This window comes from Triturus cristatus, chromosome 8 (assembly GCF_964204655.1).
Source record: "Triturus cristatus chromosome 8, aTriCri1.1, whole genome shotgun sequence".
NCBI classification, from domain to species: Eukaryota; Metazoa; Chordata; class Amphibia; order Caudata; family Salamandridae; genus Triturus; species Triturus cristatus.
Window position 1 is genome coordinate 969,134,092 of NC_140591.1, and position 25,387 is coordinate 969,159,478.

Consider the following 25,387-nt stretch of genomic DNA (forward strand, 5'->3'; position numbering starts at 1 on the left):
AATACAGTTTTAAATATATATACATTAATGGTGTGTTACCTGTAAATGCCATAGTGGCTCCTATTTTGAGAGGGTTGCGCCTTTGGAAAAGAGGGCAATATACATTTTTCTTTAGCTTAACATTGCTGAATGCACGTATTACATACACCACCTAGAAATGCTAGGTTAAAATTGGTTTGGCTAGATCAGATTATGCAAAAACAAAAAACAGTTACTTAGTCTTTCGAACAGTTTTTGTGTGATTAGCAGATTTTCAAGGTCTTTCAAAATCAAGTTACGGTAGTGCCCTTTCTCCTACCAATTGTGGATATTAAAAAACTGTAGGTCAGTAGTCTGACTGGGATGAAATAGTGAGACTACTTTAGGAAGGAATGGAGTGCTAGTTCTGAGAACCACCCCATCTGTGTGTACTTGAAGAAAGTGTTCCTAAGATGCTAAGGCTTCCAGTTCATTAACCCTATGAAGGAACTTAACTTCAACGAGTAAAGCCTTTTTGAAAGAAAAAAATTGTACCAGACTTAAGTGCAGTGATTTGAACGGCAGGCCCATTAACCTTACAAGAACAAGGTTTGCCCATAATGGAGTAGATGGAGCTCAATGCAGAATGGTTCTTAAGGCCTTTCATTACAGGTTTAATTACAGGAATTTTAAAAAATAAACTGAATTTGTCTATAGGCTCCTACTACGGCTAGATGAACTTTAATCGTAAACCAGCCCTGACCTTTGCAATAGTATATAGCAAACAATATCCCTTGTTGTGGCTTGAAACTGCTGGGTGCCCTTGTTTGAGAAGTGAATGAAGGGCTTCCGTTTCACAGTGCGTCATGCTTGAGTGCTTGTCTTTCTATATTCTTATGGTTTTCTAGCTTCTCTTTGGAAGCTGCAAATAACCGAATCCTAGGACCTCGATGCCAAAATATTTTTGAACGCAGAGGAGTAATCAGCCGAGCAGTAATAGGTGTGGAAAAAGCTGCAACTTCTCGTGCCTGTCGATCAGGTGTCTCCAACCAGTTGATCGCAAACTACCAGTAGTTCACACACACCTTCAGAGTAGCTCATAGCCTTGAGTTCAATTTTAAATACAAGCAGGTTCATATTTTCCTTGTAACGTTAAGGGAAGGCTGTGTTTATTTTTAGGTCTCGGCCTGGCGAAAGCAGCGCATACACTGCTTTGCCAAGCAGAGGCCTTTTGGAATCGATACGATTCCAGCGTGCACGCGGGGAGACAAACGAGACAAAAGATGTGCACGCGGGGATTGGATGATTTACTGGCGGCGTGATACACTGGGGACTTTTTTTTCCGCCGCCAGTAAAGGCAGTCCCGCGTGCACATCTGTCCCTCCCATGACGGGCCACGCTTGTTAATTACAGACACGTACAAATACTTCGTTGTTTTGTAAGTTGCATGCGTGGTCCGCTTTCTTGCATCTGTCCCCTGGGGCAGCTTTCTTTTCGGACTTGGAGTGTCTTGCTGCCGTTCCTCACAGACCCAACAGGTGACGCAGTTGCATGCCTACAGATGAGCTCACTTGCCCGAGCCTCTTCTGTCGCTCCGAATAAAGAGCTGCATCTCAGAAGGGTCCCCCTGGACCGGGTTGCGCACCGCGGCCTGTGAGAAGCAGCAAGGTTGGTGCTTCGAGCTGGGCGTTTGTACCAACTTGCCTTTTGTCACACAAGGGACCTCTCATCTTCCGTCGCTGGCTTCATCGCTGGTATCCGGAGACTCTGGTTGTTTTGAAATTAATTAGCTTTGCTGTCGCATTATACTGTAGATTTTGTAGAGCGCTTACCCTTTTTGCAGAGATAGCCCTCTGCCCTCCCTCACTCTTGGTTCCGTATAGCTTGTGCCTGGAGGCTGCCCTCTGAGAGGCGTAAAGCGAGTATTAGCACCTGGTTATAGCAGGACTGAACCGCTATCCTTCGAACGCTCCTGATGGGACCCGGAGACTGCTCTGGAAAGGTGTTCAACAGCTGAACGGGAAAGCTGCCATCAGAGCAGTTTACATTCGTAAATGTAGGCAGCGGACTGTCATGCGAGCACCTTGAAGTACCTTACAGCAGTACTGGGAAACTGCAGTCTGACCGGGTAACCACCTCTATGAGAGCCTGACATCTAAGCACCTCAGAGCTGTCCTGACATGGAGACTGACATCCAAGCTCTATATAGCGCTGAAGAGAGTCTGCTGTCTGGGAATCCTACTATGGGTGCAGGAGGCTGCCTCGGAACAGCTCACATCTGTACTAGGAAATGCCCACAAACGTTCTTTACCCCCATCTTTGGAAATCGGGCGGTTTCAGAAGCCACGGGCCCAGTTAGGGTTTAGGGAGAGCGCCTCACGCCCTTCACATCCTATAGAGTCCCTACGTATGGCAGTGGGTTCCGATGCATTCCTCGGTCACTAGCCCTTTGCACTGCAGTGAGATCTTACTCATCAAGGTACCACCGACTTGGTGATGTCATCATTGATGTACCTTGGCATGAAATCTTCCTTGTGCAGTCATGAACAGAAAGTAGTGGATAAAATAAATGTAATACAGCTTCCTTGCCTGTTGCATATATTGGTTTTCAATGTTCTATACTGCATCCATAACTTCTTTCACATACAGCGTTCAATGCAGTGACTTTTTGTACATAACATGTCTCACTGTCATTGTCCTGTAGTCTTTTAAAAAAAATCTGCAGGTGCTGAAGAAATAAAGGAGGCCTCTGTGGAAGAAGTAAGCAAATTGGCGATTTCTTTTTATTCTCCAAATCAGCGCTGTACAAAAGTGTTCCCACTTGCATCTCCCTAGAATAACCCTCTCATTCCTCCTTACTGACCCCAGAATTAAGCTGACAACCAGCCTCATCCGAGCATGCCTCAACTACTAACATATACCCTTTTCAGGCCTTCCAAAAACTCACTGCCAGACTCCAAAGACCACAGAACCAGTTAGCCAAACTGTGCTGCAACTTTTATGAACGAGAAGACAGGAGACTTATCCTCACAAAAATCCACTGGCTCCTAATCAGCGCCAGGGCCAATGTAAAGACTTGCCCACGGGGCATGCTTGGTCTAAGATCTTCTATACCTGCAGAAAATGCCTCCTCACTGAGACCCAATCAGAGCCCGTTACTCATTGTTAGCTTATCAGATTCACCAATGATCTTTCGATAGGGAGAAACGCTCACATCACGGGAAGTAGAAAGACCTACACTATGGATTTCCCTCAGCCTAAATGGGAGAGCAAAACCCAACTTCATTCAAAAAATCTCCTGAAAACCAACCCATTCAGACTTGCCTTTAACTGAACTCTACATGGTGCAGGAGTCACAGCCAAATAATTATGGACACAGTAATACCCCTGTGTATGGTCACTAAGTTCGGAATTCCACCATCCTGTTGTATTTATTACCCCATAAGTGATTTGAAGTAACCGCAGGCATGTATGCCTTATAACATTTCAAATAAATAAACAATATTTTTGCTGGTGAAGTTTTGGCCTAAGCTGGACAGGACTGTCACATCACTCCACTGTCCTAAAACCTGCCACCTGGGTTTGATAAATCAATTTCCAGCTTGACAAGCTTACTCTTTTACTGTTTGTACTCATTTTGATAAGGTCAATCTTCCTTTAAAGTTATTTGCAATAGAACACTTTTTCCGTATAAATTTTTAGCATTTAGTACTGTGACGTGAAGTTTGTAGGCCCGCAGCACGGCGTCTTTGAAAGGCTGATTGCCGGAGCGCTTCCAGAATGGCAAGTTTTGCGCTGACTTTTGATCACTATAATGCTGTGGAAGTGCGTAGATCGCTTCGCTCATTTTGGAGTCTCTTCAGCGCCGCGCGTAATAGAGATAGGATGGGGAGCTTTCCGACACACTAAACAGTTGCCCTTTTTCAACAAAAGGAAAGTGGCTCTTCATTTACTGGCTCCCACCTCCGCACGCCCAACCAGGGACGTGGTACGGCGCTCCTTGGCAGCTGGGTATGGGGTTTTGAACTGCAGGTTGTGTGACTGCACTGCTTGACCCCAAAGCTCGCTCACTTAGATAAGGGCAGGCATGCATACATTTCTCACCAATGCGGAAAATTAATGTGCGCTACATAGTTCGTGCATTGTTCTGTAGCTAAGTTTGCCTGGGTGCTCTTTGTGCCTACTGGCCTCGCATTGCTGTGGATATGTCCTGCAAACATTATGCAGTACCCTGTTGGTGTAGTGTTACCACCTCCGTTTAATGCCTCAAAGGTTTTCGCAGATGGAGACCTGTTACTAAACAAGCATTAAAAATGCAATAGGTCTCGCCTTTCATTAAGTTAAAGCCATTTGCTTTGCTATACAATACCATTAGCAAAGCAAATGGCTTTAACTTAATTAAAACCGAGACCTATTGCATTTTTAATGCTTGTTTTATTATCTTCAGGGTGCAGCTAGCAGGGCTTTATATTAAGCAATTCTGGAGTCAGATTTATGACACGGCACAGAGGTGAAGAACTGAAGCACTGAGGTATTTAAATCTTAAATAAAAGTCCTTGTCAACTCAATATTGGAGCATTAGAACACATTTATGTTTCTGAATGCTTTTAAAATGGGAGAAAATTCAATGAAAAGTTAATTTAATGATTAAGTTAAAACTTCATTTTAATTGTAGCCCATTTCAATGTGTTGCATTTACAAACAACAGGCTTCTTGCTCCCAGTAGACACCGTGCATATTTATAAAATAAAAATACCGCCATCTATTTTCAAATGGGAGAAATTTAAAGTGGATAAAAATATTTCTATGAAACATCGAGTTGATGTTTTTTCCCACTTTCAATTGAGCCTATTATGTCTTAATATTTTTGACGCATGTTTCTGCACTTTAAATTCCACCTATTTAAACAAATGGCTATACATTTTCTGTCATAAATATGGCACCGTGTATACAGGCCACTGGGTGCAAGATGCCTGCTGTTTGTAAATGCAGCACTTCGAAATGAGAGACAATTTAAACGATGAGGTTTGTGGAATCCATTTACTTACCTTCGGTAACGCTTTTTCTGGTGGATACAGTATCTGCCTGTGGATTCCTCACCTTCTGAATTACCCCTTGCACAGCATTCCACAGAAACATTTTTCATAGCTCTCCTACATCGACAAGAACGTCACAACGGCACGGCTCTGCTCGATACTCCGCGTAAAGTCATCGGAGCCATAGGAAGACCTCGTCAGTGTGCTGACATCAGTCCCACCCATTTTTTCTGTGCCTTTGAGGCGAACGGGTGATACGACAACATTGCACAAGTATACACAGTATACAACATATGCACAAATATACACAGTATCCGATTCAAAGAAGAAAGGAAACTCTAAACTATACACCTTTCCTAGCGACAAGCATCATATAATTTCAAATGACAATGAAATACAAGAATGCCATACCCAAAATTATTTTCAGTATAAGTAGGCAGACAACGTGGAGGCGGGTGGGTCAGTGAGAAATCCACAGTTAGATACTGTATCCATCAGATAAAGTGCTACCAAAGGTAAGTAGCTTGTTCTTCCGATGGATACATCTGTCTGTGGATTCCTCACCTTTTGAATTGAATCCCCAAGCAGTCTGCCGACCTATACCAAAACATCCTGAAGCACAGAACGTGCAAAGTGGCCGTCCCTCCTTACCTCTGAATCTAAGCAGTAATGCTTTGCAAAAGTGTGGAGGGAGGCCCAAGTTGGCACCTTGCAGATGTCTACAACAGGGACACATCTATCCAAAGTCTAAGAAGAAGACTTAGCTCTGGTGGAATGAGCTTGAATATCTTCAGGAGGCTCCTTCTTGGCCAAGGTGTAGCAGATCTTGATGCAGAGGATGATCCACCTAGACAGTGGTCGGTTGTGGACAGCCTTGCCCTTCAATTTTCCCTTGTACCCAATGAAGAGTTGGTCGTCCAGCCTGAAGTCTTTAGACCTGTCCAGGTAGAAGCTGACCGCCCTCTTAGGGTCCAGGGGTGAAGTGTCCCCTCTTCCTTAAAAGGGGGAGGATAGAAAGTTGATAGAGTGATAGATTGGCCTAGGTGGAAAGGAGTGACCACCTTAGGCAGGAAAGCAGCTTTGGTCATAAGAACCATCTTATCTGCATGAATAGAGGTGAAAGGAGGCTTAGGACTAAGAGCCTGTAGCTCACTAACCCTCCAGGCCGAGGTAATCGCAATCAGAAAAATTGTCGTGAATAACAGAAGCCTCAATGGACAACTATGTAGAGGCTCAAAGGGGGACCCCCATCAGGAAAGTAAGAACTACATTTAAATCCCACTGAGGCACGATAAATGGAGTGGGAGGAAACCTGTTAGTGAGACCCTTAATGGATCTCATGACTATAGAAGACTTAAATAAAGAGGGTTGGTCTGGTAAGCAAAGAAAGGCCGGTAAGGCAGACAAGTACCCTTGAACAGTTGCTACAGCTCAACCCTATTGAGCCAAGGAAAGAGCGAAGCTCAGAATATCAGACAAATGGGCCTGCAAACTTGGCCCACCTACCAGAACAGACAGATTTGGTGGAGTGTCTTCTGGCCGATAATATAACATCCACAACTTCCAGTGGGAGAGAGAAAGAACTCAGGTTGCCCCGTTCAATCTCCAGGCATGAAGGTGCAGACTCTGGAGGTGGGGGTGTAGAATCTTCTCCTGCAACTGCAAGAGGAGGTCTGCCCTAAGAGAGAGACTGAGCAGAGGGTGTGACGAGAGGTGAAGGAGGTCTGTGTCCTACACTCTTCTTGGTCAATCCGGGGCGATCAATAGGACTTGGGCCCGGTCTTGGCGAATCTTCCTCAGAACCCTAGGGTATGCTTAAAGAAGCTGTGAGCCCAAAACTATCTGAAGTGAGCCCCCCCCCCCATCTCTCCCTGCATCGGATACTGGCGACTGCAGAACAACGGGCAGTGCATGTTCTCGTGAGTGGCAAACAAGTCCAATCGAGGGAACCCCCACATCCTGAAAATGTGTTGGACCACATCCGGATGAGGACGCCACTCGTGATTGGCAGAGTATTGCCGAGTGAGATTGTTCGCACGCACATTCAGCACCCTGGCCAGATGATTTGCAATTACACAAATCTGATGGTCCTGAGCCCAGGACCAGAGTCGCAGAGCCTCTCTGCAGAGATGATATGACCCTACTGCTCCCTGTTTGTTTATGTACCACATTGCGGTAGTGTTGTCCGTCAGGACCTGAAATTAGTGACGCGAAGGGAGAGAAGAAAGACCTTGAGAGCCAAACGTATGGACCGCAATTCTAGAAGATTGTTATGAAACAATCTTTCTTCTGGAGACCAAAGGCCTTTGGTCTCCAGATCCCCCAGATAAACTCCCCACCCAGAGTGGAGGTAGACATTTTCACTGTGGCCACCGGAGAAGGTTGAAACGGCATCCCTAAAGACTGGAGCACTCCACCATAACAGCTCCGCTGCAGTGTCTCCGGAGATTCTGACCACCTCCCTGAGATCCCTGTTGTGTTGAAACCACTGCTTGAAGTGGCACCACTGGAGTGCCCTCCGGTGCCAGCGTGCATGGTTGACCAACAGTATGCAGGAAGCGAACAGACCGAGCAGGCGCAGAACCTTCAGGACTGGAACAGCTGCTCCATCTTGAAAAATTGGAATCATAGCTTGGATGTCTAGAATCCTCTGAGGCGGCGGGAAAGCACAATTCACAGTAGTGTTCAGTATTGCCCCTATGAACAGGTTGCGCTGAGAGGGCACATGTGAGATTTGGGTACATTTATCAAAAAACCCAAGTCGAACAATAGCCGTGTTGTTACTTGCAGATGATGAAGCACCATCTTTGGCGACTTTGCCTTGAGCAGCCAGTGGTCCAGATAGATGAAAACAGGAATCACCGACCTTCTGAGATGTGCTGCCACCACCGCAATCACCTTGGTGAAGACCCGTGGTGCGGATGCAAGACCGAACGGGAGGACCGCAAACTGGTAGTCTTGAGACCCCACTGTAAAACTGAGATACTTCCGATGAGACTCCAGGATGGGAATGTGAAAGTACGCATCCTGTAAATCAATCGACACCATCCAGTCTTCCTGCTTGAATTTCTCCTATTTGAGATCCTGAGGTCTAGGATGGGTCTCAATCACCTGTCCTTTTTGGGGATCAGGAAATACTGGGAGTAGCATCTCTGACTCCTTTCCTGCTCCGGAACAACCTCTATCACACCTTTCTGTAGCAAGGACAGAACCTATTGTTGCAGGAGCAACAGATAATCCTCCGAACACCATCCATGGCGATGGGGGAAAGGAGGGGGAAACTCCCAGAAAGGAAGGGCGTAACCATTTTCCACAAGATTCAAAACCCAAAGATCTGATGCAACAGATTTCCAATTTTGTAGAAAATGGGACACCCGACCTCCAACGGGACCAACATGCCCTAAGATGGGGGATCTAGAGCTGCTTTCCTGCAGAGCCAGTTGGGGGAACAGGAGAAGAGGAGGAGACTTGTTGGCGAGCAGATCACCGTAGACGACCTCTACCCTTCCCTCTGTACGTTCTATACAGTGGGTTCTGTTGTTGCTGCTGCCAGAATTGAAATGGAGCAGCCTTCCCAAAGCCCCAAAATCTTCGGTATCCAAAACTCCCAGGCTGAGATTGCAAACCTAGTGGTCTAGAGGTAGCCCTACTGTCTTTAAAACGCTGTCGCGCTGAGTCTGCCTTCGTTCCGAAAAGTCTAGAGCCATCAAACGGAAGGTCCAAGAGCGTGGCCTCAATATCTGGAGAGAAATCTGATCCTCTCAGCCAGGCGTGCCTCCTAGTTGCCACTGAGCAATGGAGTCGGCTGTATCAAGCCCAGACTGAATAACCTGACGGGCCTCAGCTTGAGAGTCCATCAGCACCTCTGCAAAGTGGCCCTGGACATCCTCTGGAAGTTCAGAATTCACTTTCTCAGCTGAGTCTATCAACACATTGATGTAGCGTCCTAGCAGACATGTAGCATTAGTTGACTATAAAGCCATACTGGCTGATGAAAACACTTTTTTTGCTGACTGCTCCAGTTTTTTTGAGTCCCTATCCCATGGAGTAGATGGAAATGATCCTGAAGATTGCTTTGACGAACATGAAGCCTGAACCTCCAATCTCTCGGGTGAAGGGTGCGTTGATAAAAAGGCAGGATCCCCAGGCGAAACTTTGCATTGCCTAGCTACCGTTCTGGATACAGCTGGGGCAGACATAGACTTTTGCCATACTTCCAGAAGGGGTTCCGTCAAAGCCTCATTGAACGGAAGCAAAGGTTCTATCACCGATGAGGGAGAGTGAAGAACCTCCATCAGACTGTTCGACTTGACCTCTGCGGTGGGCAACTGCAAATCCAAACGGTCAGCAGCCTGCCTGATGACAGAGTGATAGGAAGAAACCTCCTGAGAAGGAAGTGCCTTAGGAGAAGAGAGTTCCCACTGTGGCAAAGTATCCAGCCCACTAGCTTCCTGAAGCCCTTCAAATTCATGCATGGGATCCACCATCTCCCCTTCCTCTGCTTCTTACTGTTGCTCCTAGAATTATTGCTCTTACAGAAGCCTCTGTGCCTCCCTTCTTGATCTTATTTTCGGTATCTGCGTCGGCAGCGCCAGTGACTTCAGAGCCGATGTCGATGGAGGCCCTTCAAGGACTACTGCAGGTGCCGCACGAAGTCGGGACAGAGCCGGACCTTAGCCTGACAGCACCAGAGAATAATCTATCCTTGTCTCCTAGGACAGAATCGGCATCAAGAACGTCGGCGTTGGGTGAAGCCAATTAGGGGTCATTGGCATGAAAGGCATAAAAGGTGCCTGGGCATAATAATGAAGTAGGCCGATGTTGAAAGAAAGTGGTCCCACGGGGACACCAGGCACACCGGAAGGGTTAGCCGCCCTGGCAAACATGCCATACATTGCAGTTAAAAATGCAAAGGATCCGCACCTGGAGCCGGAAAAGATGGGCACGGATCTGGAAAAGCCTACTCTGGAACAGACCAAGGTCGTAAGGTTGGGTATGGCTGTGGTGCCGGAGACACCGAAGCCGGGGGCGGAGTGGTTGGTGGCGAAGGAGGCCCTTCCCTGGGCGCCAGAGAGTCCCTCGGAGCCGCAGAATGAGCCGGAGTCACCAGCAGTAGGCGAGATCTCATTCTTCCTGTGATCCTATAGGGCTGGGAACCCCAACTTTGGCGACTTGTCTTTAGAAAAGCGATGTCTGGAGACATGGCGCTTCTTCTTCTTGTGTTTCCTCAACGACTTCGAGGTGTGGGGCGTCAGGGACTTGGACCTCGACTTTGTCCTCTTCCAACCCCTCTTCTGATTCTTTGCCCGGGGCATGAACAGCTTTGCTTCCCTCTCCTTGAGGGCCTTCGGGTTCATACGGCGACACAAAGGCATCCCTCGATGTCGAGGTCAGATGACAGGCACTAAAGGAAATCATCGTGAGGGACTGTGATGGACATATGTCCCCCACATTCCCCAAAAAGGTTTAAAAGCAGACTTTTTCCGAGTAGCCATCGCACTGCTACAATAACAGACAACTGTAACAATGTTAAACCACAAAGAAGTGGAGAGTCCTAGAAAAACCGTTACGTGTTGATGGCGCGAAAAAAGGGAACTGACGTCAGCATGCCGACGAGGTCTTCTTATGGCTCCGATATCGTCACGCGGAGTCGTGAGCGGAGCCGTGCCAGTGTGACATCCTCGTCGATGCGGGAGAGCTATGAAAAAGGTTTCTGTGGAATGCTGTGCAAGGGGTAATTTAAAAAGTGATGAATCCACATGCAGATGTATCCATCATAAATTAACTCTTCAGTTTAATTTTTTCCCATTTCAAAGTGTCGCATTTACACACAGCAGGCATCTTGCTTCCGTGGCTGGTAGAAACGGTGTCATGTTGATAACTAAAAAATAAAGCCATTTTTTTAAGTGGGAGAAATTTAAAGTGCAGACAAATATTTCATATTATGAAATTTTTTGCAGAACATTTTTCTTCACTTTAAATTTCTCTCATGTAAAAAAAATAGTTGTATGTTTGTGTTTTACATATAACAGTGCCACATGAGGCAAAAGGTATATCCTGTGCCACAAGCATATACAAGACTCTCATTCACCCATACACATGTATCCCATTCACACGCACAGATGTTCATACATCTACCAAAGACCACGCTCTCACTGACATACATGGCAGCCTTGTCAAAGTGCCCCTAGATGGTCATGTCAAGAAGAAGATATGAACATGGCTGTCTCAACTACGTTGGCGTCACTAGAATAAGTGTCATATGTGACTGCTGCATTTTCCTGATCACATAAGGGATAAACGGAAGGAGGGGAAAAGTATATGCAAATATCCTTGACCAGTGTATTCATAATGCATTGCCCACGGACTGTTGGTGAGGGTACAAGCTTTGGCTGTTTTGCATTTATGTGTGTTGCAAACAGATTGGCTATGGGCATTCCCCAGTGGAGGAATTATGTATCCTGATTGAAGATTTCTGACAGTTTACATTCTTAGCAACTTCTGGCACGTGTTCCAGTAGGTGAATTAAATGGCATTTGGCCCAATGCTAGATTTCTTGCTCAAACTTGGATAGGTGGTTGAATGTATTCCTCCTTTTTGTATGCAGTACATTACTATCATGTTGTCTACGTGAAAACTGGGCTGCACCAAACACTAGATCCTTTGAAATCCAAGTCACTTTTAATCACTTTTTGGTCAAACACTCTTGGAGTGGATGCATGTACAACCTGGCATGCAGTCCTAACACAACGCATGGCGCCGTCATCCCTAGTGTTTTCATAATCATCCTCATTGCCAGAGGTTGCACCGTATCATATTATGTTATATGGATATGCATTTCGCACTAATCACCCAAAAGGGTATCCAGGAGCTTGGGCAGGTGTGTAGGTTTGTGGTCCCAGGGATGCTTATACAAAGAGCTAGATCTTCAGCTTCCAGTGGAACTCAATAAGTGAGGAGGAGACTGATGTGTTGAGGAAGGTTGTTACATGTCTTGGGTGCGATGTAGAAGAATGAGTGACCTCCAGTTTTGCTTTTGCAGATGCAGGGAATGTGTGTGAGTGAGAGTGAGGCAGAGCGTAGGTGTCTGGTGAGTTGGTGAAAGTGTATGCAGCTGTTTTGGTATTCTGAATCTGTGCTGTGCAGGCTTTGTATGTGTGCATGAGAAGTTTGAATTGGCTGTGCATGTGAATGGGGAGCCAGTGAAGCTTCCTGAGGTGCAGTGTGATGTGGGTACAGCGCAGCAGGTTGAGTATGAGTGTTGTATTGGTGTTCTAGAAGTACTGGAGTCTGTACAGGACTTGTTTGGTGATTCAGGCATAGAGAGTGTTGTGGTAGTCCAGCCTGCCGGTGATGAGTGCTCGAGTGACCGTCGTCTGGTGTTCTGAGGCAACCATTTGAAGATTTTTCACAGCATGCGAAGGATGTGGAAGCAGGAGGTGTACACTGCGTTGACTTGAGCATTCATGTTGAGCTGGTCATCTAGGACGATCCCTAGATTTCTTGTGTGGGCTGTCGGTATGAGTGTTGGTCCTAGCTCTGAAGGCCACCAGGTGGGGTTTTATGGGGAGGTCTTGTTCCTGAAGACCAGTACTTTTGTCTTCTCTGAGCTGAGCTGCAGGCAGCTGGTACACATCCAGTCTGCTATCATGGTCACATTATGGCGGTAGCTGTTTTGTCCATCAGAAAGAGGATGAGTTGGGTATCATCGGAATAGGAGGTGACGGTGAGGTCTTGTGATAGGATGATGTTGGTTAAGCCGTGTCATGCATCTGTTGAAAGGGGTGGGGCTGAGAGACAATCTCTGTGGAACTCTGCATATCAATTTCTTAGTCTCTGATGTGAAGGGTGGCAGCCTGACCCTTTGGGTTCTTCCTGTGAGGAAGGAACATATCCGTTTGAGAGACCCTTTCGGTTCGTTCGGTGAGGAAGGAACAGATCCATTTGAGAGCGGATCCTTGTATGCCAAACTCGTGGACTCTTTAATAAGGGTGTTATAGGAGCCAGTGTCGATAAATAGAAGTAGCCGGAAAGGAATTGATTTTCTCCAGGCTGAGACGGGCTTTTCAGTCATTGTATTAAGTGTTGTCCCCATGTAGGCTTAAATTACTTGGTGGACAAAGTTGGACTTTTTCACATTGATGGCAAACCCTAATTGGTGAAGTAGGGCAATTGTTTGCTGTATATTAGCAAAGAATTGCACTCGACTCCTTCACTTTACCAGCCAGTTGTCCACATACATGGAAACCATGAATATGGTTGTGACTCAGATGTGCTGCCACAACCACCAGATATTTTGTGACTAACCATGGAGCAGCTGGGACTCCAAATGGCAGAACTTTATTGGTAATATATTCCACACCACTGACTGTGAGCAGGATAGATGGGGATATTGAAATGCACACACTTAAGGTTGAAAGTTGCCAAGTCTTGCTATAGAAGAGGTATGATGTCCCTTTTGTTTATAACTGAGCACACAGTCCCATCTTTATTTGCAATGAGAAAATATTTGAAGAAGAATCCTTTTCTTCACTGTTTGTCTGACACTATCTTCATTTCTCCTTTTTGAAGCAGTACTTGTACTTCCTCGAGCAGCAGTTGCCGATGTTTGAGAGTCCTACTCTATTGTTGTAGTGGGTTATTGGGTGGATTTGCATGAAAATGGCAATAACCTTGGGTGATGATGGAAAGCACCCATCTATCTGAGTTTATATTTTGCCATTGAGGTAAATCAAACCCAAGTCTTCATTGGACAGGTGTTGGATGACCTGTTGGTGATGTCTTGGCTGCAGTGGCATCCATGCCCTGGACACCTCAGCATCGTCCATTATTATTGCCATGAAATTCACCTCTTTGGTACTGTCCTTGGTCTGCTGTTGGCTCTCAAGGTAGGGCTTTTGTGGAGATTAGTACTGCTGTTTAGTAGAACCCAAGGCTGTTTTAGCTCCTCTGCCTGTGCTTGTGGACAGCAAAATCCTTGCTTGGATGTGCTTGGCATAAGGCTCATAGCCTTAAGCGTATCAATTTATTTTTTCAAGGTTTTCGTCCACTTGAGGACCAAATACATGTTCCCCATTGAATGGCAAAGCAATGTGGTGTTGAACCTTTGGTGTAAACCCTGATTCTATGAGCCTGCAGGGCATCTGAGAAGGATGCTTGTATTTATTTGCCACAAGGCAGTATCTGACCATAAATACATATATTATAATTTATCTGGTTGCCCCGTGTACCAAGCATAGCAGCCGCTTGCGAGAACCCCATAGAGATGCGGGAAGTTCGTTACATTCAGCGTTACGAACAGCATTGGCAATCTTGAAGCGAGTTAAACACACGGCTTGTGACACAGCCACACTCCATTGATTGATCGTTCTACTTGTGGCATGGTTTGACATATTGGACATCGGCTGACATCTTAAGCAGAGGCTGACGTTTAGAGCAGGAAATCCCTCTGAATTCTGTAGACTGCATTCAAATTGCAGAGAACATTGGTCCTGACGAGGATCCCAGGAAGAAAAGGGATTCGAAACGCGTAGACCATAATATCCAAGGCCAATCAATTGGCACAAAGCTTTAATCAAAGAACAAAGTGTTTAAAAATTTAACATTGTCCTTCGGATGGCCTTTTTTGCGTCATTGACATGTTTGCACTGAGTTGTTTTTATAAGATTCTGATTGGGTATGAGTGGGTATGAATGTTGAAAAGTGTGTAATGTTTATGTTAAGTTTTTGTATATTGCTAGAGGGTGTCTAAAAAAATTTTCAAAAAATTGTTGTACACACAAAAAATTAATGTGGTTGCCACGTTGTGGCATTAGGGCTATGGATTATTCGATGCAAAAGAAAATTTAATGTAAACTAAATGAACTATGTCTGATTAAATCTGACCGAAAAAGTAGTCTAAAGTGTGATTGTTTTAGTCAATACACACATTTAAAAAGTTTTTGTCTAAAGTCATGTGCAGCATTGGCACACTGTTTGGTATTTGCTACAAGGCAGTATCAGCAGCATCCAGAGCAATATTTCCCTTCAGAATTATTTTCCCTTCCACCACAATTTTACCAGCTCTTTCATAGCATATGTTTTCATAAATCTCATCCCACTGGTCTCTGTTTTATCTGGCAAGCAGGGCTATGGAGTTAGTAATGCACCAGTGTGTGGCAGCTTCTAGCGCAACTCTCTTTCCTGCAGCATTAATTGTCTTACTCTCCTTGTCAGGAGGAGATGTTTCACCATTCGCTGCATAAGTTTTCTTTCATTATGAACCACCAACAAATCGGGTGTTAAATGTCTTTTTATAAATATAGGATCCTGGGGATCAGGATTCATTTTTTTCTCCACCCTTTTTACAATCTAGGATTTCACTGAGTCTTTCAAAATGTCTTTGAAGCACTTTAAAGTGGTCTCAAGCATAGGAAGAAATTGAGTTATGCACTCCGCCCTGGAGAGGGTTTCAATAAAAAAAAAATATATATATTTTCTACACCCACATAATTTGGCACCCTGTAATGTGCAGCTGACTGGAAATGACAGAGCAGTATGCTAATGTGTTGTCTGGGGGTGATGCCTTTGCTCGATAAGGCTCAAGTGAAGTGTCATGCTGCTGGTCTATCCCACAGTCATCCCGTGCATCTTCCAGGTATTCTGGTGCATCTAAATCCTGAACTACTCTGTGTATCGCTGGTATTATGCCTTGTTCTTGGTCCAAGCCGTCCTGTTGTGAAAACAGAGGGGGGAATGCCATAGGCAAGACAATATCCTCTTTTTCTTTATAAGAATTGTACATGCTCTTAATTTCTTTTAAATAGCCTGAATATAAGCAAGCTTCCTCTTTTTTTGGAGGATCTTCAGTGGCAGATGGAGGTTGTGATCCAATATGTGGGTCTATCTATATTGTGCACTGACTGGTGTCTGGTAGCTCAGTGTCTGCAAAATGTGTTTGTAGGTGCGATAGGCATTGAGGAAGCACACTGCCTCAAAGGAGTTTTTGGCATCAATGGTTGATCAACCTTCTCTTGGCGTTGAGGGTCTTGTAGCTAGACTCAAGGTGTTTCTCTTGCCAAAGACTGTATTTGTGCTGACCAGTTTTAACCTCTGCGGCTGGTTGATGGTTGATGCTTTTTCAAGAATGGTTCATCAAGCAAGGCATGGTGCTCTCAGAACTGTTTTTGGGTTTTGAGTTGGGACTCTGATGTTGATTCCCAAAGGGCTATCCTCAATATCATCCAGTGCTGACTCCATCCTCGGGCACTAATATTCCCAGGCTTCTGTGTCTGAACTGGAATCCTGAGGTGTGGTCTTTGTCTTAGGTGTGGGTTTCGTGGGAAGCCCTGAAGAATCCTCTCCAGTGTCACAGTCCTGTGAGGAACTCTATGTGGCATTCAGCTCCTCTATGACTTCCATGTTACCAGTGAATGATCCATTTTGTTGTTCGAAATAAATCCTTCCCCCATCTGCGCCATCACTGTGAGTGGGACTTGGTAGAATCTTGTCACTGCATTTCAGTGTAATGCACCCAACGAGTGTTGAGTCTGTGCCAAATCATCTTTTTTGGATCAAAAGGCATTACAGGCCAAACATGCACTTTTGTGGATGTCCCTCAGTAAACTGAGGTTACGGAACCTTATCATAGTATGACAATGGGAATTTGTGATTGCAGGACGGTCAAAATAAAAACGGTGTATTCTCCATGCCTGCCACACAAATTAATCCTTTTTATATAACCTTCAATTGATTCGTCGTTAAAGTAGTTTAAGAATGTAACATGTTATTGTTGTAAACTTTTCGTCCATCAACCACTGGTTCCATGAAGGCTTGCACTTTGGTATGTTCTTCAACGATGTCCTGGACATGTCTGAATCCAAATCTGGTGGTGGGAAAAACACAATGTAAATTGGAGTCTGGATTCTGATGTATTGTGGGCTTCAGGGTAAGGCATCACAAGTCCCCTTGAAACAGAAATCTCTTCTTCGAAGATTAATAAATCGCAATGATCCAAGCCCAACACTAGATGGCAGATGTATGCAAAGTATGTGATCTACAGTTAAACATGCTGCAAACCCTAAATGTATGGATAACTTCTAGCTATAGAGATATATGCCTACACGGGGCAACCAGATAAATTATAATATATGTATTTATGGTCCGATGTATGCTTCGGTTAGAAAGGAGGATCAATTTAGTGAGTATAATCGGTTTACTACAACGGATTCAAAGCTCTGCTTTGTCTGTAAATCTTAGAAATAACACTAACAAAAAGAACAATTATAAAAAATAGTGCCAGGAACCGAAGATTTTCTTTGAAGGCCACTGCCCTCAAGCACCGGTGGCTCGGCCCACTTCCAGTATCGGAGCCGTGGCTCTGCCCAACGTCACTCACTGGCTTATGCGTTACTCCAAAAGTATGATCCCTGCCTGCAATTAGTTAGTAAGGAAGACAGTCAGGGGATGTGAATATGTTTTAAGAGAATTAATTTAAATGCTTTATTGTGCTGTAAAAAGCATAATATGATTTAGATCATGATGGCTAAATTGCAACCCAGTGTTATATTACTACGGATATTTCACAATGTATCACTTCTCACCTTATCCAATTCCTGCTCCTTATTTTGCAAAATTATTTGCATATATTTTTCCAATGGGTTTGCAATGGGATTGGCAGAAAGATCTTCACGCTTAAGAACTTCACTGATCGTCTTTTCAGATTCAAGGTCTTCTTTTTTCTCTTCATGTCTTGGAGACTCTTCTCTTAGGTTCTAAGAAAAAAATAGGATGCACTTAAAAGCTGAAGTTATGATTAACACACATTTTAAGATTATCTTAGTGTGTGTTAAGCTGCATCAAAGTGATAATATATTTGGGATCAGATAACGTGATTTTTCTGACCCCATCATTTGACAATATATGCTCTTGAGGTCCAAAATGGCTAGAAATATTGACTTACTAAGTAAATACATGAATTTGCACACATGCTGCATACTGCAGATTGAAATGCCACCACTGGCTTGTAAGAAAAATAATTTGCATGATTTGATTAAGTTTGGAAGCTCCAAACGAACACACATTCTGTTTGTATAGTTTACAACTTGGTCAAAAGACTACATCTACACAAAACTGGTTCTATTTCCTGTCAGAAAAGGAGGACACACTTGGAATGTGCAACATTTCGTTCTACCTGAGTAAATTCATGAGTTGGATTTGCTAGTGTCCACAGGCTACGCAAAGAAGACATTAGTGACCACCTCTTGTTCTTCTCCTTTGACAAAAAGCTGATGAAAAGGGAGAAGCAGCTACCTTCACATCAGAAAATATGTGATGACCAGACTGACGCTTCACGATATTAACAGGAAATATGAGTTTTAATGAGAGAGGTGCAGAATTCAAATACCACTGCTAAATTCCTACTTTCGAACTTCATGAAAATTGCTAAATTATGAACATTTGACCATTCAGTTCAATACTTCAATTGAATGCTTTTTCCCATTCAAAATCATTTGTTGGATATTTCTCCGTCAAAAATGTTTTTTCCAGAGTTCAATAGTTGAAAGCAGTTAAGGAACTCATTTGGACTTATTTTATACAATTTATAAAAACTTTACAAGAAAAACTGTGCAATTTTTAATAATACGAAAGTTACATTTTCCAAGCAAAATAAGTAAACAGCCCGTACTATCTTATATGGGAATTTTCGCTTAAATTCAGGAAAACCAATACAATAAATAGCTTTAAAAATACCAGGATTTTTTTTGCATAAAAACAATACAAGTAGAAGGCTGCCATTTTTTGCTAACAACCCAACATTACATTTCACCAATTAAAAAATGGTAAATACATTTTACAAATGTTAAAAATAAATTTAGATTAATTTTTTTTAAGGATAATAAATCACACTTGCACTATTTTGCTAAGAAACAAATTCAAACCTTATGTTTTTTCTTCATCTTTTTCTTAGTTAGAATGAATGAAATTAGGATTGCAATATGTTTTGAGGAGAGTAACTCGGGTGAATGATGATTTTTCCTATTACCTTTATATAGGGGTAAAATGCACCTACATGTTTTAAACTCCACGAAGGCATAGCTGGATCCACCACGTAGCAGCACATGACATTTTCAAAACTCGGTTGGCATTGTGTTGAATTACATAGCGTTAGTTATGGTCATTGAAAATAAAGGCTAAATTACCTTCTTCACAGAGACTGCTCCCTCTTTCATATTTTACAGGGAGAAAAGGTGTGACCTCATCTGGCATACTAGTTTTTGTTAAATTCTGCATAGCAGTCAGCGATTTCATGCATGCATCATAAATGTAAGTTTGTTCAGTCACAAGACAGATAAATCCAAATACTTGCATTAAGGAATCTATTTTAGATTGTTGTGTGGTTCAACGCACCAGCAATTTCTGAAAGTTACTATGCAGATATGAAATATTTCTGCTTTATAATGAAAAATACTCCCAGTTTTTTTCATGATTTCATGGTATTGCACTTTTGAAATCAATTAACTTTACGTAGCATACAATTTAAAATAAATGGTACATGCAGCATCTAGAGGCTGAAAATCTTAAATTCTCCCAAAGAGAAAAAAATATAGAGGCTCTAGTTGAGACTCTAGCTATAAATGACGATGGACAATATCTATGGAATTGCCACAAAACAAGACATGACAAAATGTTTTACTCACTTGAATGCACCTGCTAAAGAACTTTTGTTTCCCGAGAACATTTTACATTTACTGGTGCACTTATAACTTATTTATAGCAAAACATTCTTAAGATGTCAGTCACCTACTTTATGCAAGTATTTTTTCAAACTACTTTCTGTTTCAATTAGAAATGAGGATTATCGATATCAAAGCTAAAGAATTCACTTCTACCTCATATCTGATATCAAGAATGGCCCACTGGTATGTCTGCCCCTGGTGATATTTTATTTACTCTCAACCTAAAAAAACAGTAAAAGTTAGACTAGCTCAATAGGCCTGGCAGAAAAATCCAACTTTGAGTTGTTTCATTCTGCTACCTAGCCTCTGTAAAGAAATAAAAAATTGCCATGCAAATAGGCAATCATTGCTTTTTCTCAGCGAGATTAAAGAGAGGAAGCCACTCCAATTAGACCTTGTTCAAGTGCAAACCATTTAAAACCCTCGTTGATGAGGTGTTATGCAACAATACATCTCCTGCTACAAATTAACCCCTTCGCCGCGGCGCAAATTCCGCCGCGGCGCTGGGGGGGTGTGGGGTGAGCGCGGCGCCGCCATGCTCGTGACGGAACCACGCCGTCATGAGTCACGGGCGAGCTGTGCTCATGACGGCGTGGTTCCATCACGACTCCGCCCACTCTTCATTTCGCCCGCACAGGCGGGGAATCAGCGACGCATGGGTGAAGCAGCCGCAGCATGACGGAACCACTCCGTCATGAGCACACGTCGCCCGTGGCTCATGACGGCGTGGTTCCGTCATGCGCACGCAAGGGGTTAAGTGCCACGTTGTGAAGAGCTTTTTTAATGATAATGTTCTCAGCACCAAACAAGCCATTCTTAATAGCAAAGCCCATTCAGCAAGCAGAAGAGGCCGAATTCAGCATAAGATCTCCCTAGAATAAAAAAGCATGAATTTTTAAAAGAGGATTAACCCCACTACACACACAATATACCAATGCCCAGCAAATATGGTTAGGCAGATTAGTGAAGTTTTGCCCTTAAAATAAAGGCAACCTGTGAATAATGATTCCCTTGCACCTGGTACCACCACAAAGGATTTAGAGAGATCCTGGACGATGCCATTAGGGAAGAAGGCATCCTTGAATCCATTAGACCTGAAACACATTAGACTTATTGCCAGCGACCGCTTTTTACTTAAGGTTCAGAAAAAGTAAGCTACAAATCAACTACAAGCCCACCTTTACAACATCAACGGGTTAGGTGAACGGCAATCAGGCATCAGAGCAAACAAAGGCAGTGAGACCTCACCCCAGAATGTACAAACAACAATCCTAGGTATCACTGTTAGAAGAGATTGTCCACCCTGATATTCCTGGATCTGTCGGCAGCTTTCAATATAATCAACTATGGTACTCTGCTTAACAGCTTCCGTGAGGTAGTAGTGAGGTTGGAGCTGGTAGGTGAATGGTTTGAATCTTATCTGTCTGGTAAATTTGCTAATATCAACAAGGAAAACGTATCCACGGCCCAGCCAGTCGAATTTGAGTGCCACAGGGTTCTCGCCTGTTCCCAATACAGGTTACATACAGGTTATTTCTTCCTGTCTGAAGGTCCCTTTTCAGGCAAGCCATAGTAATTGAAATAATTCGACAGTGGACATTAGGCAGCTGCCTTGTCTTTAACAAAGAGAAAACGGAAGGAATCACCTCTTTTCCATTCACAGAGCTTACTGGTCCCCCAAGAGACTGTCAAAGTTTGGGAGAGGAGGTGATATCGCCTGTCCAAAATGCGGCAGTATGAAAGAGGATGACGTTCACATGTTTGTGACGTGCCCAGAACTTCAGGTCTTTTGGAGAGAGGTGAGTAAAGCTCTGTCTGAATGTATGACAATCAACATCGAGGTAAGCGTTATGCTTGTTATTTTTGGGCATGTTGATCCATCGGTGAAAACTACAGGGGACCAGGCAAGGCTGATCTTTTATAGTATACTATTGGTACGTAGGGAGATCTGTAAGCTATGGGTGGCTGCAACTCCTCCGAGTTTTGAAAACTGGGTTTGTTCTGTTAAATATATAGCCTCCTTAGACAGGTCAGGTGTCAGCAATCATGACTTCTGGCTCCCGATACTTGAATGGTGTGAAAAATAAGTATTTGATAAGATAAGGAAAATATAAATATAGGGGTCCAATGATTAAGCCTGCATGCCTCTACCGGTATCCTCTGTATTCCCCCTCAGTTGAGTGGGGATGAGAAACGATCAAAGGTAGATCATGAAGGATGGAGATTTATTTCATGGGCGGTACAGTTTGAAATTTCTATATCTTTCTCTCGTGATCTCTCAGCACATGGAGTTTGGACTACTCCTATGTAATTGTGCAAGAGACAGGGGGTGTATTTTCTCCAAAGAGGCAAATGAGGACTTTTAAAAACAAACAAACAAAAAACAAAGAGAAAACGGAGACCATGCTAGTCAAATTGGATTATAAATAAATCCAGGGAAAATATGCCTGGAAGTCACTATAATAATATCACGAGAATGTTAAAACTTTGAATGTGCGTTTTAAAGAAACCTTTTAAAAAGTCTTTGATTACTCTGTAAGACAATTAACGTGTGGAACTGGAGCAACAGTATCTGGAGATCACCACAAGATACACTCTTAAAGAACCTAATCCTAATTAAGCCAGAAGGTATGAAAGCAATTGATGCAGTTGAGCATGCATTAGATATAAGCCTTGAGATGCACACCAGACACAGAAAGGTTTCCACTTGGTATGCCTTAGTGGACAGTACCTAAGCTTCATTGAGTATTTTTCTACAGTCATCTGGGACCTCTAGATGGGTGAACTTCTTGAGGTCAGGAGCCAGACTACGAAACTGTGTGAAAATGATCCTAAAGCAGCATCTGACTTTTTTGGGAGGTTAAGAAGAATAGGAAACGCATTGGACAGTTTCAGGAGATCGCTCTAACAGAACTGCCAGGTACATGCTGGAGCAACTAGAATAATATTAGATTTCTACTTCTTGATCTTGGCAATCATATATGAATCAAGGGAAAAAGATGAAAAGGCTTAAGCAAATATTTTGTTCCAGATCATTGAAACAGAGCCCCCATACCCCAGGCTGTTAGTGCCAGCTGGAAAAGTATTGCAGTTTCTTGTTGGACTTCATTGGTACAAACTGGGTTATTCCCACTGCTGAATTACTCTATCCAGAAACTGCCCGTTTAGTTTCCATTTGAAACACTGCTAGTTTAACTCCCACTGGTCCACTGAGCATGTCATTGCTTGTTCCAGGTAAACGTTCAATCTCAGTGAGCTGCTGTGTTGAACAGGCAAAGAACATAGCAGCTGTGCTCTTTTTTCTTTTTTTTTTACAGTGGCAGGGAATGCATTCTTGCCTTGCTAGGTTGTGTGAAATGGCTGTGGATGAGAAATGGCCCATATAAACGAGGACTGATGATTATTATTAAGCCCAAGCATATTTATGTGTAATGTTGACTCGGCTAGAATCCATAGCCCTTTTGCTGAGAATTCCTGAAGGTGTGCATCCACGTACAGCTCCATGCTCAAGAAAACTTATGTCTAGTTTTACCTCTACTAGGGTACATAGCCCTTATTCTCAGAGTTCCTGATGGTGTGCCTCCTAACTATTCAAGGAAGTATTCTGTTATTACACAGCTTAACGGCTGTTATTGCAAAAGAAGCCCCCTATTGAAGGGGTTTTTCACATGGACTGTCAAATGTAACCTGTCTTCAAAGGAGCCCTGAGATTCAACACGCTGGATGTCCAGTTCCTCTAGTAGCAGCCTCATCCTCAGGCGACACTCGTTTATCAGAGAGTTCCAGGTTGGTGAAGACGAGGCTTTTACCTCAGCTTCGATATTCCATTGGCTAGCCAATCGTCCAGGTAAAAGAAGAATTAATGCCCATGCATAGGAGGAGTACCACCACTGAGGCCACCCATTTTTTTTTTATAAAAAGAGGTGGAGTTTAGTCCAAAGGGTAGAAATCTAAATTTGTTGTGTCAACCAGCTACTTTGAAGCAGATATTCTTATAATGTTTGGGATGCATCGTTATACCAAACTATACATCCTGTATTTCTAGAGATATTATAAGCTCCGCCACATGTAGCAACACTACTGCAGAGAGACCATCCTGAATGATTATTTTTTAGGTACTTTTTTAACTGATGATCTGAAATTGGATATCCAATTCCAGATTTCTTCTTTACGAGGAGGAATCTTGAGTAAGAGTTCAGTAGCATTGGGATTTGGGGACAAACTTGACTTCCTTTTGTAACACAAAGAATCTCTGTCTGCAATTGTGGAATATGTTGGTGAGTTTCTTGAAGGGGAGGAAGGCCTGTCAGCGTCTGGACAAACTAGAGGGTTATATTTTAAACTGGACCAGATCTACTTGTCCGAGGTGATGGTGGACAGCTTTTGCAAAAAGGTAGCAATCCTCACTCCATTAAGATAAGGATGGGAGAGAAGAAACAAGTTACTTACCTGTACCTATAGTTCTCCAGTATTGGAATATTTCATAGATTCACATGCTTGAATCATTCCCCGTCGTCGAGATGGGAGTCCCCTGTATCATCAAAATATTTGTCCTATTAGACATAGCACATAAGGCTCTAGGCCTTAAATCTTTTATAACATATCCCTGTCCTTTAGTAAAAAAAAGGACCAAACTTAAAACTTAACCAATAAGAAGAGACCACCCTGTAGAACCTTCCTGAGAGAAGTTCTAGTTCCTCAGATTTTCCAAGCACACGTGCGGATAAATAGAAAAAACTGAGATAAGTAAGTGAGCCTTCTCCAGGGGAGGTGGGCGGGTCTAATGTGAATCTATTTAAGATTCCAATACTGGAGATCCATAGTTACAGGTAAGTAACTTGTTTCTTACTCCAGTATTGGAACTTTCATAGATTCACGTGCTTGAATCAGAATAGCTAGCATTGAGTAACACATTTCCATGCCATATAACCACTGCAGGAAAGGCATGCCTGAAAGCATTGTCTGTATACATTAATATAATCATATAAATGCAAAAGCAAAACTTTCCAAAGTATACCTTTTTACCATAAACCCACTGAAAATCTGAGACAGTACAGGATGGTGGGAAGGAACCAAAGAAGAAGGCTCACCTTATTGAAAGAGATGTCTGAGAACTGCTTGTCCTACTGCCACATCTCGCTTATTCCCAGCATCCACGCAGTAGTGCCTGGTGAATGTGTGCGGCGTCCTCCAAGTTGCTGCTCTAAAAATGTCATGCAGGAATAGACCTGCAAACAGTGCAGTAGATGTGGATATCGCTCTTGTAGAGTGGGCACAAACTCGTGACGCCAGAGGATGGCCCACTTGTTAATGACAGAATACGATTGCACTTGAAATACATCTCGAAATGCTCTGTTTAGTGATAGGGAAACCTTTTCTGGGTGCACTGTACACAATAAGGAGTTGATTTGACTTGCGAAATGACTTTGTCCTGTTCAAGTAAAATTTAAGGCACCTTTTAACATCTAAAGAGTGCAGAGCATGCTCCGCTGCAGTGTGCGGATTTGGGAAGAATGTTTCAGAACAATTAGTTTATTAAGGTGAAAATCCGAAGGAACCTTAGGGATGAATTTAGGGTTTGTTCGTAGAATAACTTTGTCTTGTTTAAATTGTAAGAAAGGTTCTTGAGTAGTAAAAGCCTGAAGTTCTCCAACCCTTCTCGCTGATTTGAGAGCT

General features: G+C 43.4%; 1 protein-coding gene across 2 annotated transcripts in view; it reads right to left on the reverse strand.

The window, feature by feature from the left end:
• Nucleotides 1-25,387, reverse strand: part of OFD1 (OFD1 centriole and centriolar satellite protein) — a 449,276-nt gene that overhangs the window by 6,124 nt on the left and 417,765 nt on the right. For both annotated transcript variants that reach the window (XM_085622492.1, XM_085622491.1), the window contains exon 21: nt 17,576-17,746. In XM_085622492.1, the coding sequence (XP_085478618.1) occupies nt 17,576-17,746 (171 nt within the window). The remainder of the gene's footprint in view (nt 1-17,575; nt 17,747-25,387) is intronic.